Below are 19,428 nucleotides of genomic sequence, written 5' to 3' on the forward strand. Positions count from 1 at the left end.
CACAGCAGAGAAAAGCCCCTCTGGGTAGAGAATTCCAAAGATTGACCGCCCCCGAGTGAAGAAATTCTTCCTCATCTCAAACCTAAATGATTTACCGCTTATTCCTAAACTGTGTCCCTGGTTCTGGACACCTCAGCCAATGGAAACATTCTTTCTGCATTTACTCTGTCAAGCCCCTTAAGAATTCTCTAAGTTTCAAAGAGATAGCCTCTCATTCTTCAAGGGAAGCACAAGCACGGTGGGTAGCACTGTTGTTTCACAGCTCCAGGGTGTCAGGTTCGATTCCCATCTTGGGTCACTGTGCGGAGTCTGCATGTTCAGCCCATGTCTGCATGGGTTTCCTTCGGGTGCTCAGGTTTCCTCCCATAAGTCCCAAAAGACGTACTGTTAGGTAATTTGGACATTCTGAATTCTCCCTCTGTGTACCCGAACAGGCGCCAGAGTGTGGCGATGAGGGGCTTTTCACAGTAACTTCATTGCAGTGTTAATGTAAGCCTACTTGTGACAATAAGATTATTATTATAACTCTGGCCCAGTATCTCAAGCACTCCTTACATGACAGCCCAGTATCTAAGGAATTAGGTAAATCTCCACTGTTTTTCCTCTCTGGCAAGCATATCCTTACTTAAATAAGGAGGTCAAAACTGTACACAATACGCCATGTGTGATCTAACCCAAGTTTCTATACAATTGAAGCAAGACATCTTTACTCCTCTACTCACATTCTCTTGTAATAACATGTAAGTGAAGCAAGCAATTCGGAAGGTAAATGATAATCAAAGTGCTGTACACAGCCCTGTCAGCATCAACGGGGCCGAGGTGGAGACGGTTAGCAGTTTCAAATGACAAGGGCTGCACATCTCCAAAAATCTGTCCTGGTCCATCCACGTCGACGCTACCACCAAGAAAGCACAACAGCGCCTATACTTCCTCAGGAAACTAAGGAAATTCGGCATGTCCACGTTAACCCTTACCAACTTTTACAGATGCACCATAGAAAGCATCCTATTGGGCTGCACTACAGCCTGGTATGGCAACTGCTCGGCCAAGGACCGCAAGAAACTTCAGAGAGTTGTGAATACTGCCCAGTCCATCACACGAACCTGCCTCCCATCCATTGATCTGTTGAGCTCCTACACCTCCCGCTGCCTGGGGAAAGCGGGCAGCATAATCAAAGATCCCTCCCACCCGGCTTACTCACGCTTCCAACTTCTTCCATCGGGCAGGAGATACAGAAGTCTGAGAACACGCACGAACAGACTCAAAAACAGCTTCTTCCCCACTGTCACCAGACTCCTAAATGACCCTCTTATGGGCTGACCTCATTAATACTACACCCTGTATGCTTCATCCGATGCCAGTGCTTATGTAGTTACATTGTATATCTTGTGTTGCCCTATTATGTATTTCCTTTATTCCCTTTTCTTCCCATGTACTTAATGATCTGTTGAGCTGCTCGCAGAAAAATACTTTTCACTGTACCTCGGTACACGTGACAATAAACAAATCCAATCCAATCCAATGTTGCCATTTATTACAAGAAGATTGTAGTTTCCCATTCTCTCTCGCCCTCCTTATCAGTGAGGTTATATTTGCTACCTTCCAAGTTGCAGAAACCATTCCATAATCTATAGAATTTTGGAAGGTGTCCACCAATGCATCCACTATCTCTGCAGCCATCTCTTTCAACATCGAGGTATAACTATCATCAGCTCCAGGGGATTTATCAGCTTTCAATCCCATGAATTTCTCCATTGCTACATTTTTACTAACACTAATTTGTTTCAATTCCTCATTCCTGCCATTCCCTTGATTCTCTAGTAGTCCTGGGAGGTTTATTGCATCTTCCTCTGTGAAGACAGACACAAACAGCAGGATTCTACGTCCCTCCAACCCCGTTTTCTGGAGCAGCACGCACCCGCCGGCAGCGAGATTATCTATTCCTGCAGCCGGCCTGTATGATTTCCCATTGTGGCCACCCCAAACCATCGGAAAACCCGTGGGTGTGGGTCGGCTGCCGGTGAAGCGGAGGATCCTGCCGACAGAGAATCCTGCAGAAATTATTTGTTTAGTTTCTCTACTTTTTCCTTATTCCCTAATATAAATTACCCTGTCCCTGTCTGCAATGTCTTTGCTAATCCTTTCTTTTTCCATGCCTGTAGAAGTTTTTACAGTCTATTTTTATCTTTCTTGCTAGTTTACTCTCATATTCTATTTTCCCTTTCTTTATCAGTTTCTTGGTCCAATTTGCTGGATTATAAAATGCCCCCAATTCTCAGGCTTACTACTTTTCTTAAAAGTATTGGATGGGATTCCCCAGTCCCCATCCACACGTGTCCCAGTGGCACACCTTGGCTGGTGGCAGAATTCTCTACTCCCACCGCTTGTCAATGGGATTGCCCATTGAAGCCACTCAATTCTGCCAGGAAAACAAAGAACCGAGGTGCACTGCCGGCAGGAAAAGAGAATGTCAACAGCTGGGAAATTCCGCCCATAAAAACCCTCTTCCTTTGATCCAATACAATCTTTAACTTCCTGTGTTAGCCACAATTGAATCACTTTTCCTGGTGTTTTTTGTGCCTCAAATGAATGTTTATTTGTTGCAAACCATGTTTAATTAGTTAAATACTAGCCATTGCCTGACGACTGTCATACATTTTACTGTAGTTTCCCAATCTACCACAATTTGTTCCTCATACTTTCAGTTTCCGTTGTTTAATGTAGTGAAATGGCCCATGGAGAATTATCAGATGCCAAGATACTAGGAAAGATAGCCAATGCTTGCTCAGAGGGTAGGTTTTAAGTAGGAACATAAAGGAAGAGAGAGAAAGAGTTGGAGAGGCGGAGACATTTGGAAGGGAATTCCATGGCTTAGGGCCGGACACCAGAAGGCACAGCCACCATCGATGGAGCAATGACAATCAGGATGCACAAGGGGAGCTCAGAAATCACAAACAGAAATAACTCAAAAATTAGGAAGGGTATGGAAACCTGCTGGCATGTTAACTGACCTGAGCTGTGGAGGAAGTCATAGGGAATTAATGATATGGACACACCTAAGGGGGAATGTGGGGAATATTGCCCTCAGCAACTCACCCCAGAAAAAATTCAGGCCTTGAAAATAGTCTCACCAGGATCATTGTGTACCATGCACACGTATAGATGCCTGGTGAATGCACCATTCTAAGTGTTTGAGTTTGGAAATTAGAGCACTAAACAGAGAGTGAGATTGAGAGCAGAACTCATGAGAAAGAGATCCTCACAGCCATGCGGAAATATGTTTCTAGCCAGATAGATTGGCTGTAGATTGCTGAATCCTAAACTTGTTTGTTCCAATTATTAAAAATCCTGCCACATGCAGAAACTGTTTTCCATCCAGTCAGACATTGCTCACTGGAGTCAATCTGGGCCAAATGTCAAAATCGCACTACTCAAGCGCAATCACTTTTTGGTAAAATTTACACCCTTGTTCTGGAGTTCTCTGTTCATGTTCAAATTCAAATGACTGAATGAAAGATTCAATAGCTGTGCTTTATAGATTTACAAATTGGCCTCACCCCACCCCCATTCACTCCTGCTGACAGAGATGGGACAGGTGTGGCTGTATCTTTGGCACAGGTGACAGTGTTGGCACAGGTATGGGTGTATATTTGGCACAGGTGACAGTGTTGGCACAGGTATGGGTGTATATTTGGCACAGGTGACAGAGTTGGCTCAGGTGTGGGTGTATATTTGGCACTGGAGACAGGGGTGGTACAGGTCTAGGTGTATATTTAGTGCAGATGATAGAGAAGATATATTTGTGGTGAATATTTGGTCGAAATGATAACGATGGTACAAGCGTGGGTGTATATTTGGTTACAGGTGGTGTTCCTGGTGTTGTTGTATATTAGCTTACATGTTGATGTATATTTAGCTGCAGGTGATATTTCTGGTGTTGGGTCTAAATTTGGTTCCAGACGATATTTCTGGTGTATATTTGGTTACAGATGGTGTTCCTGGTGCTTTTGCATATTTGCTAACATGTTGATGTAAAATTAGTTACAGGTGATGTTCCTGGTGCATATTTAGTTACAGGTGATGTTCATGTAGATTTTAATACAGGTGCCATCATTGTGTATTTGGTTATATTTGATATCCCGGATGTTTGTTACAGATGACCTTCCTAGTGTTGGTGTATAATTAGTTACAGATGATGTTCCTGGTGTTGATGTATGTTTGGTTAACATGTGATATCATTGTATATTTGCTTACAGAGGATGTCACTGATGTTTTTTATATTTAGTTACAGATGATATTGGTGTAGTTTCCTGGTGCATATTTAGTACAGGTGATGATGGTGTATATTTGGTTACAGGTGTGCTCCTGGTATCAATGTATATTTGGTCACAGGTGGTGTTGGTGTACATTTAGATAAGGTGATGTTTCTGGTGTCTGTATCTATTTGGTTACAGGGTTTGTTCCTGATGTTGGGGCATATTTAGTTACTGGTGAAGTGGGTGTAGTATTTGATACAGGTGATGTTTCTGGTGTTGGTGTATAGTTGGTGCGTTTGATGTTCCTTGTGTCTATTTAGTGACAGGTTATATTGGTTTTTGGTGATGTGGGTGTAGAATTTGATGCAGGTGATATTCCTGGTGTTGGTGTATAGTTGGTACATTTGATATTCCTGGTGTCTATTTAGTTACAGGTTATATTGGTGGATGCTTAGCTGCAGGTTCTTCTGAAGCCCCCTGCTTCTTCAATACACATCCCTCTGCATTTCTTTGTATCATCTGCAAACCTAGCAACACTGCCCTCAGTTCCTTGCTCCAGATTGTTAATGAATATTGTGAAAATTGTGGTCCCAACACCGACCCCTGAGGCACACTACTAGTTACCTCCTGCGATCCTGAAAAAGACCCCTTTATCGCACCCCCCCCCCCCCACCTTTCCCTTCTGCCAGTCAGCCAATCCTCTATCCATGCCAGTATCTTCCCCTTAATACCATGGGCTCTTAACTTATTTGAAAGCCTCCTATACGGCACCTTGTCAAAGGCCTTCTGGAAATCTAAATCGATCACATCCACTTGTACTCCTTTGTCTAATTTCCTCGATACCTCCTCAAAGAACTTTAATAGATTTGTCAGATATGACCTCCCCTTGACAAAGCCATGCTGACTCAGCCCTATTTTAAGATGCACCTTCAAGTACTCTGCAATCTCATCGATAATAATGGTCTCAAAGATCTTACCAATGACTGAAGTCAGGCTAACCGGCCTGTAATTTCCTGCCGTCTGCCTCCTTCCTTCTTAAATAAGGGCGTTACATTAGCCATTTTCCAGAACGCTCCCTGCCTCCAGTGATTCCTGAAAGATGACCACCAATGCCTCCACAATCTCCTCAGCTATGTCCTTTAGAAGCCTGGGGTGTAGTCCATCGGGTCCAAGTGACTTATCCGCCTTCAGACCTTTCATTTTCCCCACATCCTTTTCCTTAGTGATGGGCACCACACTCACCTCTGTCCCTTGATTCTCCTGGAGCTCTGGTATCCCACTGGTGTCTTCCACTGTGAAGACTGATGCAAAGTACCTATTCAGTTCCTCTGCCATTTCTTTGTTTCCTATTACAACTTTGCCATGTTCCAGTGGTCCAATATCTATTCTTGCCTCTCTCTTACCTTTTATATATTGAAAAATCTCTTATCTTCTTTTATATTACCAGCTAGCTTACACTCTTATTTCATCTTCTCCCCCCTTACTGCTTATATGTGATGTTGGTGTATATTGGTTGTAACTGATGATATGTCTAGTTTTGGTGTAGATTTGGTTACTGGTGATGTTCATTGTGTACTGTAATATTAGTTAGAGGTGTTGGTGTATATTTTGTGAGAGTGATGATGTTTCTAGTTGTCGTGTTGATTCAGTTACAGGTGATATTGGTGTATATATAGTTGCTGTGGATGTTGGTGTGTGCTTGGTTACAGGCGATGTTGATGTATATTTAGTTACAAGTGATGCTGGGGTACATTTGCTCACAGGAGATGTTGGTGTATATTTGCTTTCAGGTGATGCAGGTGGTATATTTAGCTACTGGTAATCTTCCTGGCATTGGTGTATATTTAGTTACAGGTATTGTTCCTGGTATTGGTGTACATTTGGTTCCAGGTGATGTTGATGCCAGTATAAATTTACTTACAGGTGATGTTGGTAGTGGTGTATATTTAGTTAGAGTTGATGTTCGTGGATATTTAGTTCCGGGTGATTTTCCTGGTGTTGGTGTACATTTAGTTACAGGTGACTTTCTTGGTGTAGGTGTATATATTGTGGAAGTTATAATGTTTCTAATTTGGGTATCGACTCGGTTACATGTGACGTTGGTGCATATTTAGTTACTGGTGCTGTTGCTGCATATTTAATTACAGGTGACATTGTCTTGGTGTTGATTTAATTACAGGTAGTGTTGGTGTATATGTGGTGAAATGATGATGTCTCTAGTTCCGTTGTATATTTAGTTACAGCTGATGTTGGTTTATATTAAATTACAGGAGATGAAGGTGTATATTTGGTTATAGGTGATGTGATCTATATTTGGTACAGGTGATGTTGATGTATATTTAATTACATGATCATTGTGTATATTTAATTACAGGTGATGTTGGTTAAGACTTAGTTACAGGTGATATGGTGTCTATTAAACTACAGATTATGATGGTGTATATTTGGTACCAGGTGATGTTGGTTCATATTTGATTACGAGTGATGTACATTCTGTTATTGGTGATGCTCCTGATGTTGGTGAATATTTGGTACATGAAAATGTTAGTTTTGGTCAAAATTTGGTCACAGGTGATTTTGGTGTTGCTATTGATTTAATTGCAGTTGATGTTGGTGTACATTAATAAAAAGTAGTGTTGGCGTATAGTTTGTGGAAATGATAATGTCTCTAGTTTTGTTGTATATTTAGTTACAGGTGACATTGGGGTATATTAATTTACAGGTGAAGTTGGGGTATATTCTATTACAGGTGATCCTGGTGTGTAAATAATTACGAGTGCAGGTGGTGTAAATTTATTTACAGGTGATGTTGGTGTATATTTAATTACAGCTGACATTGGCGTATATTTATTTACAGGTGATGTTGATGCATATATAGTTACAGGGATGTTGTGTTGGTGTTGTCTTAATTAAAGGTTGTACAGGTTGCGTTGTTGTATATTTTTTTACTGGTCAGATTGGTGTATATTTATTCACAGGTGATGTTAATGTATATTTGGTTATGGCTGACTTTAGTGTCTATTTTGTTGCAGGTAATATGGTGTATATTTGGTTACAACTGATGCTAGTGTATATTTGGTTACAGGTGACATTGATCTATATTTAATCACAGGTGACATTGGTGTATATTTATTTACAGGTTGTGTTAGTGTATAGTGTATGAGCCAGTTTAGCTCAGTGGGCTAGACAGCTGGTTTGTACTGCAGAACAAGGCCGGTAGCGCGGTTTCAATTACCCGCAAAGGCGCTGGAATGTGGCGACGAGGAGCTTTTCACAGTAACTTCATACTTGTGACAATAAAAAGATTATTTATTATTATATTTGGTTACCGGTGATGTTCACATATATTTGGTTACAGGTGATATTGGTGTATAATAAATTACAGGTTACATTGGTGCATGTTTGGTTCCAGGTGATGTTGGTGTATATTTGGTTGCAGGTCACATTGGTGTATATTTGGTTATAGGTGATGTTAGTGCATATTTATTTACAGGTGATGTTGGTGTACATTTGGTTATGGGCGGTATTGATCTATCATAAATTACAGGTGACTTTGATATAAATTTGGTTGCAGGTGATGCTGGTGGATAATAAATTACAGGTGACATTGGTGTATATTTAGTCACAGGTGACATTGGTGTATGTTTAGTTACAGGTTATGTTAGTGTATATTTGGTTACCGGTGATGTTTGTATATACTTGGTTGTAGGTGATATTTGTGTATAATAAATTCCAGGTGACATTGGTGCATATTTGGTTCAAGGTGATGGTATATATTTCATTGCAGGTGGTGATGTTGGTGTATATTTCATTAGAGGTGATATTGGTGTATATTTGGTTCCATGCTATGTTAGAGTATATTTGGTTACAGATGATGTTAGTGTATATTTGGTTACAGGTAACTTTGGTGTATATTTTGATGCAGGTCACGTTGACGTATATTTGGTTGCAGGTGATGTTGGTGTACATCTGGTTATAGGTGGTACTGATGTATAATAAATTACAAATGACTTTGATATTAAATTGGTTATAGGTGATGTTGGTGTATAATAAATTACAAGTGACATTGGTGTATATTTCATTACAGCTGGCATTGGTGCATATTTGGTTCCAGGCGATGTTGGTGTACATCTGGTTACAGGTGGATTTTGTGTATATTTGGTTACAGGTGATGTTGGTGTACAAAACATGACTGGTGACATTGGCATATATGTATTTACAGGTGACATTGGTGTATATTTAGTTGCAGGTGGTGTTGGTGTATACTTAGTTCCACGTGATGTTGCTGTATATTTAGTTCCATGTGACATTGCTGTATATGACGTTAGTGTACATTTGGTTACAGGTGACATTGGCATATATTTAGTTGCAGATGATGTTGGTGTAGATTTGGTTACAGGTGACATTTGGTACACGTGACGTTGTTATATATTTAGATCCATGTGGTGTTGGTGAATATTTGGTTCCAGGTGATGTTGGTGTATATTTGGTTGTAGCTAACTTTGGTATATATTTTGTTGCAGGTGACATTGGCATATATTTAGTTGCAGGTGATGTTGGTGTGGATTTGGTTACAGGTGACATTGGGTACAGGTGACATTGGCATATATTTAGTTGCAGGTGATGTTTGTGTATATTTGATTATAGGTAATGTTCAGGTATATTTGGCTACAGATGACGCAAGTGCATATTTGGTTACAGGTGACAGCGGTGTATATTTCGTTGAAGGTGACCTTTGCATATATTTGGTTAAAGCTGGCATTGGTATATATTTAGATACGGGTCGAGTTGGTGTATAATAAATTACAGGTGGCCTTGGTATATATTTAGTTACAGGTAACATTGGTGTATATTTAGTTAGAGGTCGTGTTGGTGTATATTTGGTTCCAGGTGATGTTTGTGTATAATTATTTGCAGGTGACATTGCTGTATATTTAGTTGCAGGTGACATTGGTATATATTTGTGTATATTTAGTTATGGGCCGTGTTGGTCTATATTTGGTGACAGGAGACTTTGGTATATTCGGTTCCATGTTATGTTCCTGTATATTTAGTTACATGTGGTGTTTGTGCATATTCGGTTATAGGTGATGTTGGTGTATAATAAATTACAGGTACCTTGTTATATCTTTAGTTACAGATGACATTGGTATATATGGGCATATATCCACTATTGGTATATATCTGGGGCAGCACGGTAGCACAAGTGGATAGCACTGCAGCTTCACAGCGCCAGAGTCCCAGGTTCTATTCCCTGCTGGGTCACTGTCTGTGAGGAGTCTGCACGTTCTCTCCGTATCTGCGTGGATTTCCTCCAGGGGCTCCGGTATCCTCCCACAGTCCAAAGATGTGCAGGTTAGGTGGATTGGCCATGATAAATTGCCTTTAGTGTCCAAAACGGTTAGGAGGGGTTATTGGGTTTCGGGGATAGGGTGGAAGTGAGGGCTTAAGTGGGTCGGTGCAGACTCAATGAGTCGAATGGCCTCCTTCTGCACTGTATGTTCTTTGTTCTATATTTAGTTACATGTGATGTTGGTGTATATTTAGTTTCAGGTGGTGTTGATGTAGTTTGGTTCCAGGTGGTTTTGCTGTGGTTTGGTTACGGGTGATGTTGGTGTATATTTGTTTATGGGTGATGTTAGTGTAGATTTGGTACGGGTGATGTTGGTGTATATTTGGTTACAGGAGATCTTGGTGTATATTTGGTGATGTTGGTGTACATGTTACAGGTGACTTTGGTGTAACTTTAGTTACAGATTGCGTTGATGTATATTTGGACCCAGTGATATCAATGTATGTTTGGTTGCAGGTGATGTTGATGTATAATAATTACAGGCGACCTTGATGTAGATTTAGTTACAGGTGGTGTTGGTGTATACTTAATTACAGGTGATTTGGGTGTATATTTAGTTACAGGTGGTGTTGGTGTATACTTAATTACAGATGATTTGGGTGTATATTTAGCTACAGGTGGTGTTGGTGTACACTTAATTACAGATGATTTGGGTGTATATTTAGTTACAGGTGGTGTTAGTGTATACTTAATTACAGGTAATTTTGGTGTATATTTAGTTGCAGGTGGTGTAAGTGTGTACTTAATTATAGGTGATATTGGTGTAGATTAAGTTATAGATGGTGTTGGTTTATATTTAGTTACAGGTGATGTTGGTTTATATTTAGTTACAGGCGGTGTTGATGTGTATTTGGTTACAGGTGATTTTGGTGTAGATTAAGTTACATGTGATGGTGTAAATTAAGTTACAGGTGATTTTGGCGTATATTTGGTGACAGGTGATTTTGTTGTACATTTGGTGACAAATGATTTTGGTGTATCTTTAGTTACAGGTGATTTTGGTGCAGATGAAGTTACAGGTGATTTTGGTGCAAATTAAGTTACAGGTGATTTTGATGTAGATAAAGTTACAGGTAATTTTGGTAGATAAAGTTACAGGCGATTGTGGTGTAGATTAAGTTATAAATTACAGGTGATTTAAGTGTAGATAAAGTTATAGGTGAATTTGGTGTAGATTATGTTACAGCTGATGCTCCTGGTGTATATTCGGTGCAGCTGATAATATCTCTAGATTTGGTGTAGATTTATTTACAATTGAAGTTGGTGTACATTTTGCTACTGGTGATGCTCCTGGTGTTGGTGAATATTTGGTGCAAGTGCAAGTCGCTAGTGCTGCTTACAGGTGTTTTGTCGAAGTTTGCCCATCCCCAGCATCCTTACCTGCCACCACCGCCGGGTTGTTCTGCCCTCCCTCCGGTTTGAGCCACATGTCGGTGGTGAACGCTCCCCGAGGCAGCTTGACCTGGCGCCGCGGCTTGAGGCGCTCCCTGCCCCCGGAGAGGTAGAGCACGGTGCCGAGCCCCAGTTCGCATCCGGCCCGGCCGGAGCCCCAGCCGCAGGACAAGGAGCTGCCTCCTCCGGGGGGCGAGGAGCCGCGGTCTCTCTCTCCGCCGGGGAAGCCGTCGCCGCTCTCTCCGCCCTCGGGGGACGGGCTGCTCCTGCTGCCGGCCGGCTGGCCGCTCTCCAGCGTCCAGGGAGCTCCGTGCTCATCCTGCCGCCCCGGGTACAAGGCGAGGCGGGCTCTCGGTGCCCAGCGCCGGCTCCTCCTGCCTCTTCCCTCCGCCGTCCGGCAGTGCTCCACCCCGGAGCCACTCTCCGCCCGGGAGATGAGGGCTCGCTTGTAAAGCCAGTGCTGGTTAGCCCGGACCACACTGAGTGGCAAGAGGTCCAGAAAGGTACTGAGGACAAACAAGAGTCTGGCAACCAGCATAATGTGAACACACTCCTGAGCTAGGTCTCAAAACCCCCCTTTTAAATCCCAGGTACGATTATCTGCAAATAAAACTTTCTCCAAAATAAAAACTTCCTGCCCCTTAAAAAAAAAATCCTTTTCGAAAATACTGATTTCTATTTTAATCCCCTGGATTCAAAACTCTATTTGAAAAAAAGAACTCTTTGCTCATTAAATCCTGCCAAGGTGAACCTAAGACTAGATTCACAATCCCAGTTCGAGCAGATCTTGTTCTCTGCACTCGCTGTGAAATCATTGCCTTACCCCAGCGCAGGTTGAGCATTTTTATACCGTGTCCTGTCCTCTCTCTGGATCGCCCCTTCTCACACATTCTGCCCCCTTACGCGGGTATCCCCCCCCCCCCCTCTTTTTTTAAAATCTTTTTGGCATATCTGCATCTATTCTTCATTGTTTGACTGGCTGGCTGGGTGGGTGAGTGAGTGGGTGGGTGGGTTTGTGTGTGTGTGTCTCTCTCTAGATACAACATCATGTGATCTGCAAGGGGAAAAGGGGGTGGGTTGTGTGTGTGCAGGGGGGGGGGGGGTGGTAGGGAAATGCCGTCAGATTGTAAACAGCGATTCACTGAGACTCAACCTGATGCTGTGGAACAGAGAGGGAAAAATAAAATGTACCCCCCCCCCTCCCACCCGGCTGCTGCTTTAACTGCATACTCCTGACCCCCCCCCCCCCCTCATATAAACTGCAGGACGGGGGGGGGGGGGGGGTCACTGTCACTAGTGGCAACCGCCTTGCCCTTGTGTCAGCTCAGCCCCATCGGTGTCAGATGTGGCAGCCGGGGGAGAGGAGGAGGGTGCTCGGTTTTGTGTGTTGTTGGTGAGGGGGGTGCATTCTTCAAACCTTCTCCACCGGTCCCTGTGGAGTTCCACACTCACGGTTCAAACTTTGACTCAATTCTCCCGACCCACACGGACAGAAGGGAGATCTGAACGCAGCTCACCCTCAAAACAATAGTAACAACACACAACGCACACACACAGCTACTGTACAGACATTGATAGAAATACACGCGTCTACAGAGAAACAGTAAACATAGAGAGAGATACAATGACACGGACACAGGTACAAACCCATAATACACACATGTGTCGATATGCACACACAGATAAATATACACATTGCTCTCGACACACACACACTATTTGGATAGATCGATTCGCACAGATACAAGGATATGAGGCGCATGCATGTGTTCAGACTCTTGTCCTGTGTTCAGCTGAGGAACAAAAGCAATCGGGCACAATAGTGAACGGCAGTTAACAATATCTGCCTGCCCCCGTGCAAATAAGGTGTGTGTTTGGCAACAGCATCAAGCGCCACCATCCCACTGGAGCCACACATCTGAGGCTCGTTGCCCTGTGAGCCTGTCCCGACCACTTCCCTCACTCGGTGTTGCTCAGTGAGCACGGGGCTGGCTTGTGTTGTTTTTTTGGGTGCATACACGGGCACAGACCGGGACAAAGGAGCGCAATTTACCGCTTCCAGCGCAAGAGCGCGTTGAAATGGGAGGTGAAGCTGCAGAGCAAGCACATCTCTCTCCCGATCAGAGCACAATGGACTAGCAGTCAGTCCCTGGGCGTGGGGCCCCTTCTGGGTACGAGCTGCCCGCAGTGGGAGGCGGTAACGTGGCCCAGATTGAACTTGGACACCGGCCTTCCTTCGGAGGTTTTGGGAGTTACAGTGTGGGAACTGAAGCAGTCACAAACATGGGTCTGCAGTGTCATGGACAACACAGCGTGTCCTTCAATCTTTACTTCATGTATCTGCCCTCAGAACTGAACTTTAAAAAAAAAATAAACAGAACGGCAGCCAGATTAAACATCGCCTCCATACCTTCAAAAGAAAAACACAGCAATGATGTTGAGGGTTTTCTGATTTATGGAGTTCAGGTTCACAGCGCTTTTAGAATGATGCCACAGGAGCAGTGGAGGGCTTGACGTTTTAATCATTGAGGGCTAAAGCTCCCTGAGGTGGGGGCTGAGGGGAATTGTCATTTACCCAGATTCCGGTGGAAGGAAGCCTGTGTTCCTGGCATGAGGGGACTTGAAATTGAAGGGATTATTTGCATGTGAGTTAGCACCAGGTCTGACATGACAGTCTGGGCTCTGAGAGGGGAGGGGGTGTCACATAAATGTGACTGAAATTTCTGCCAAAAAGGACTTCCGGTGGCGACATGGAGAGGAGCAGTCACATACGAGGTGGTTCCCGCCAGCGAACTTTGATTTAAGCCCTTTTCGCCTGGTTTCTGGAGGAGGTCGGGGGGCTGAATTCGGTCAGTTTGACGGGTTAAGAATCCCACCTCAAAGGAATGCCCAATAAATACAAAACCAGGCAGCAGAAAAGTAAGGGGTCACCGTTAGACTCGGGCGGCTTTGAGAGATTTGTTTGTTGAGAAAATGGCACCTCCTCTTGCAGCATAGGTGGCCTCTCCACATACCACTGAGATGCCTACAGGCATCCTGGCAGAGGAACCTGAGTACCATGAGAGCAATTCAGGGGTTGATGCCAACTATTTGTGCGGCCTTGGCAAAAAGGCCATGAAGGCGCAGGCCATGAATCTAGTGGAGGTGGCCCTTTCATGGCAAAGTGACCAGATCACCTCCTTCGGAAAGGAGATGGGGCAGGTGGCCGGTGACAACAAGGCATTGAGAGTCAAGGTGGATGATTTGGAAAATTGCTCCAGGAGGCAGAATTTGAGGGTTGTTGGGTTGCCGGAGGGCTTGGAAGGTCCAAGTCCAATGTAGTTTATGTCGCAATTGTTTTGGAAGATGATGGAGAAGAGGGAGATGGCATCCCCTTCCGAGCTTGATCGGGCCCACATGTCATTGAGGCAGAAGCCCTGTGCTGGTGAGCCAGCGTGTGCAATCATCGTACGCTTTCACGGTCATCAAGAAAAGGAAAGAGTTTTGTGGTGTGCAAAAGACCATCGAGATTCCAGATGGGAGGACCATGTTGTGAAGATCCACCAGGATGTTTCAACAGAGCTGACCAAGAGGCGTGCAGCAATCATCAAGACCAAGGCCTCGTTGTATCAGAGCAATGTTGGATTTGGTGTGATTGACCCTGCGCACCTCTGAGTGACTTATGAATCAAAAGATTATTACTTTGAGGCTCTGGAGGAGGCATAGGCGTTTGTGCAGAAACATGGACTGGGATCAAGATAACTGAATTATATTGGTTGGGAGATGTGTTTCTGGGGATGGGAGCATGAGTTTTGGGATTTGGTGGGATGTTTATTGGCCATTTTGGAGTTTAGTACTTGGGATTTTTACTGTGGGTTTTGCGGGATGGTTGTGGGACTTGTTTCTTTTTTCCTGGAACGAGTACAGTTGGATTTTGGCGCGGGCTGGTTGGCGTTATTTTTATTTTTGTTATGTTTATTACTCTGTGTGGGGGCCATCCTGCTCGCTATATAGTTAGTTAATGGGAGCGGAGCAATGGGGGTATCTGCAGCTCACACTGTGGCGGGGCGGGGTGGTTTAAGCATATTTTATTTTTGGTCGGGGTTTGGGATGGAGGGTGGCAGTCTTTGTTTGCTTTGTTGTTGTTTGCTGGTCTTTTTGGGTGTAGTATTGATGGGAGAGGGGGAGGGTTAGTTCTCTGACGGTAGCTATAAACTTTTCTTTGTTCTGTTTTTATGGGGAATTTGTGGGACATCTTGGATGGACCTGGTTTCCGTTCTTTCTGAGTACTTGCTGAACTGCCCCACATGTTGGGAATGGCTGACTCTGGGTCGGGCTAAGCTTGGAATGTGAGGAAGTTGAGTGGCCTGACAAAAAGATTTAGGGTGTTTGCGCACCTTAGGAGTTTGAAGGCTGATGTGATGCTGTTGCAGGAGACTATTTGGGATTAAAGATAAGACAAAGTTACGGCAGGGTTGGGTGGGGCAAACATTTCATTCGGGATTTGACAGTAGGGCCCGGGGGGGGCTTCAATCAGAGTATCTTTTTTAGCGGCTAATATTTTGATTGATCCGAATGGGAGATATGTAATTGTCAGTGTGTCATGGTTTGAACCCCAGTGGTCTTATTTCATTTATAAGCAGCAAACGGCTTTTCTCAACGGATTACTGGCTTCTATTCCCAATCTGGATTTGCACCAGGTAATTCTGGGAGGGGACTTCAACTGTGTACTTGGCCTTCGGCTGGATAGATCGAGGCCAAAGTCTTTGAGTCCTTCTGGGGTGGCAAAGGCACTTTTGGCCTTTATGGAGCAGACCCGTCGAAATTTGTACACCCAAATGAGAAGGACTTTTCGTTTTTCTCTCAGGCGCATCAGGTCTACTCTCGGATTGATTTTTTGGGGTGGGTAGGTCTCTGCATCCCGGAATGGTGGGTGCGGGGTACTCGGCTATAGTTATTTTGGATTGTGCTCCACAATTTGTGGATTTGGTGGTAGGGGCGGGCCCTGCTCAGCATCCCCCTTGGAGGTTGGAAAGAACGATGTGGGCGGATAAGGGATTCTGTAAAAAGATTTCCTCTGCCATAGGGGGCGTACATTAAATTACATTAATTTAATACAAGTGAGGAGATTTCAATTTCCACATTGTGGGAGGCTCTGAAGGCAGTTATTAAGGGGGAGACAATCTCTTATAGGGCACATAAAGAGAAGGGTGAAAGGGTGGAGGGGCAGAGGTTGGTGGAGGCCATCTTTGAGATCGATCGCCAATACTCAAAGAAAGACCAACAGGGCCTTTATTTCCTCAGGAAGCTAAGGAAATTCAACATGTCCACATTGACTCTTACCAACTTTTACAGATGCACCAAAGCATCCTATCTGGCTGCATCAAAACTTTGTATGGCAACCACTCGGCCCAAGGCCGGAAGAAACTACAGAGAATTGTGAACATCGCCCAGTCCATCACACGAACCCGCCTCCCATTCATTGATTCTGTCTACACCTTCGCTGCCTTGGGAAAGCGGGCAACATAATCAAAGCCCCCTCCCATCTGGCTTACTTACTCTTGCAACTTCTTCCATCAGGCAGGAGATACAAAAGTCTGAGAACACTCACTAACAGATTCAAAAACTGCTCCTTCCCCGCTGTTACCAGACACCTAAATGATTCTCTTTTCAACTGATGGACTTATGGACTGATCCGATATCTTCACGCATCTTCACCCGATGCCTGTGTCGATGTATTTACATTGTGTATTTTATGTTTGCCCTATCATGTATTTTTCTTTTCACGTACGGAATGATCTGTTTGAGTTGCACGCAGAACAATACTTTTCACTATACCTCGATACACGTGACAATAAACCAATCCAATCCAATCTGTTGTGAGATCCTGGGAAGATTTGGTTTTGGACCTAGATTTATATCTTGAATTCACTTTTATATAGATTGCTCCAGTGGTTTTGGACTCATCGTTGGGAGCATGGTGGGAGGAAGGGTTGGAGCAACTCACAGACATGTTTATAGAACGCAGGTTTTCTGGTTTTGAGTAGTGGTTGGGTAAATTCCAGTCTCCGAGAATTAATCTGTTTAGGTACTATCAGGTACGTCATTCTTTGTGTAAGGCGATTCCTTCCTTCCCCTTGGCACCTTCACCTTTGTTGATGGATTGGGTTCTTTCAATGGTTGAGCTAGGGGAGGGGATGATATTGGATATTTATAGCCGACTTGTGTCGATGGAGCAAGCTCCATTGGATGAGGTAAAAAGGAAGTGGGAATGGGTGCTGGGTCAGGTTTTTGATGGGGAGGTGTGAAGTGAGGCTCTACAAAGTGTCAACTCCACCTCCTCATGTGCTAGGCTCAGCTTGGTTCAGTTCAAGGTGGTGCATAGCGCACATCTGACCACGGCATGGATGAGTGTTTTTTTTCAGAAGTAGAGGATAGGCGCTGTAGTGATCGCTGTATGTGCATATAGACCAGGGGTTAATGTGTAATCAGCAGCACCCCACATGATCACTAGAGGGCAGGACCAACAGGGGTATAAAAGCAACCACATTATGTCTCCCTCTCCCTCTCGGGTGCACTGTGACCAGGACAATATCAGAATAGTTCAGATGGCTAGTAGAGTTACGTATAGTTATTGTAGTTAGATATTGTTAACCTTATCACTAGTATCAAAGTTAAAGTAAAGAACTCATGTAATTATTGTTATAGTTACTCAATAAACCTTTGTTGTCACTGGACGAGTTCGAGTCTTCTTCATCGAGATTCAGAAGACGTCACCATCAACCAAGGATTGAGGAGCACGAGTTACCTACCACACAGGTAACAAGACAGGCGCGAGCATTGTTCATGTGGTCCGTCGACTCACACGTATATGTTCTGGTATTATACTAAACTTGTGAGCTTTTGGGTTTTCTTTTTCAGCACCATGACAGGGATTCTTGGGATCGAGTTGGAGCCTTGCCCACTGGTGGCCATCCTTGGGGCCTCCGACTCCCTGGAGACAGGGGTGAAGGCAAATGCTCTTGCCTTTGCCTCGCTAATAGCTCGAAGGTGAGTTCTGTTTGTTTGGAGGACTCCGATCCCACCCAGTGCTTCATCGTGGTTGAGTGACGTTTTGGAACTTATACACTTCAAAAAGGTTAATATATCATGAGGGGGTCAGCACAAGGGTTCTACTCAGGAAGGCCTGTCATTTCCTGTTTCAAGGAGCTGGTGACCATCAGATGTTAAAGGATGCAAACGTAATGGTTCTGTGCCTTAATGCACGGAGCATTTGCAATAAAGTGGATGAACTAATCGCGCAGATAGATATAAATGGGTATGATATAATTGGGATTACACAGACATGGCTGCAGTGACCAGGGATGGGAACTGAATGTCCCAGGGTTTTCAGTATTTAGGAAGGACAGGCATGAAAGAAAAGGTAGTGGCGTGGCACTGCTGGTTAAAGAGGAAATCAACACAGCAGTGAGAAAGGATATTAATTCTGCCAATGTGGAGTCTGTATGGGTAGAGTTGAGAAATACCAAGGGGCAAAAAACATTAGTGGGCATCATATATAGACCCCCAAACTGCAGTGGTGATGTTGGGAATGGCATTAAACATGAAATTAGAGATGCATGTAATAAGGGAATATCGGTGATCATGGGTGATTTTAATCATCACATAGATTGGGCAAATCAAATAAGCCACAATGTCATAGAGGAGGAATTCCTGGAGTGTATACAGGATGGTTTTCTTGATCAATATGTGGAGAACCAACTAGAGAGCAGGCCATTTTGGACTGGGTACTGTGTAATGAGAAGGGAATCATTGCCAATCTGGCTGTACGAGACCCCTTGGGAATGAGCGACCATAACATGATAGAATTTTTTATCAAGGTGGAGAGTGAAGTAGTTGATTCAGAGACGAGGGTGCTGAATCTTAATAAAGGGAACTATGAAGATATGTGGCATGAGTTGGCCTTGATAGATTGGGGAAAGTGACTTAAAGGAATGACAGTAAATAGGTAATGGCAACATTCAAGGAACGCATGGGGGAACTGCTGCAACTGTTCATTCCTGTCTGGCACATAAACAAAATGGGTAAGAGGGCCAATCCATTGCTTACAAAGGAAATTAGAAATAGTATCCGATCCAAGGAAGAAGCTTACAGATTGGCCAAGAAGAAGAATAGGTCTGAGGATTGGGAACAGTTTAGAATTCAGCAAAGAAGGACAAAGGGATTGATTAATAAGGGGAAAGTACAGTATGAAAGGAAGTTTGCAGGGAACATAAAGACTGACACTAAGAGTTTCTATAGATACGTGAAGAGTAAGAGATTGGTAAAGAGAAATGTAGGCCCCCTACAGGCAGAAACAGGGGAATGCCTATTAAAGGACAAAGAAATGGCTGAGCAATTGAATACATGCTTTGGTTCTATCTTCACAAAAGAGGACACAAATCAGAT

At 43.7% G+C, this 19,428-nt stretch overlaps 1 protein-coding gene across 1 annotated transcript in view; it reads right to left on the bottom strand.

Annotated features, from left to right (window-relative positions):
* The window catches only part of LOC119964909 (pappalysin-2-like), a 569,527-nt gene extending 557,664 nt beyond the window's left edge, over nucleotides 1–11,863 (bottom strand). The window contains exon 1 of the mRNA XM_038795012.1: nucleotides 10,990–11,863. Coding sequence (XP_038650940.1) covers nucleotides 10,990–11,539 — 550 coding nt within the window. The 5' untranslated portion in view covers nucleotides 11,540–11,863. The remainder of the gene's footprint in view (nucleotides 1–10,989) is intronic.
* Between the last annotated feature and the right edge of the window lie 7,565 nt (nucleotides 11,864–19,428).

Source organism: Scyliorhinus canicula, chromosome 4, assembly GCF_902713615.1.
Source record: "Scyliorhinus canicula chromosome 4, sScyCan1.1, whole genome shotgun sequence".
Taxonomy (NCBI): Eukaryota; Metazoa; Chordata; class Chondrichthyes; order Carcharhiniformes; family Scyliorhinidae; genus Scyliorhinus; species Scyliorhinus canicula.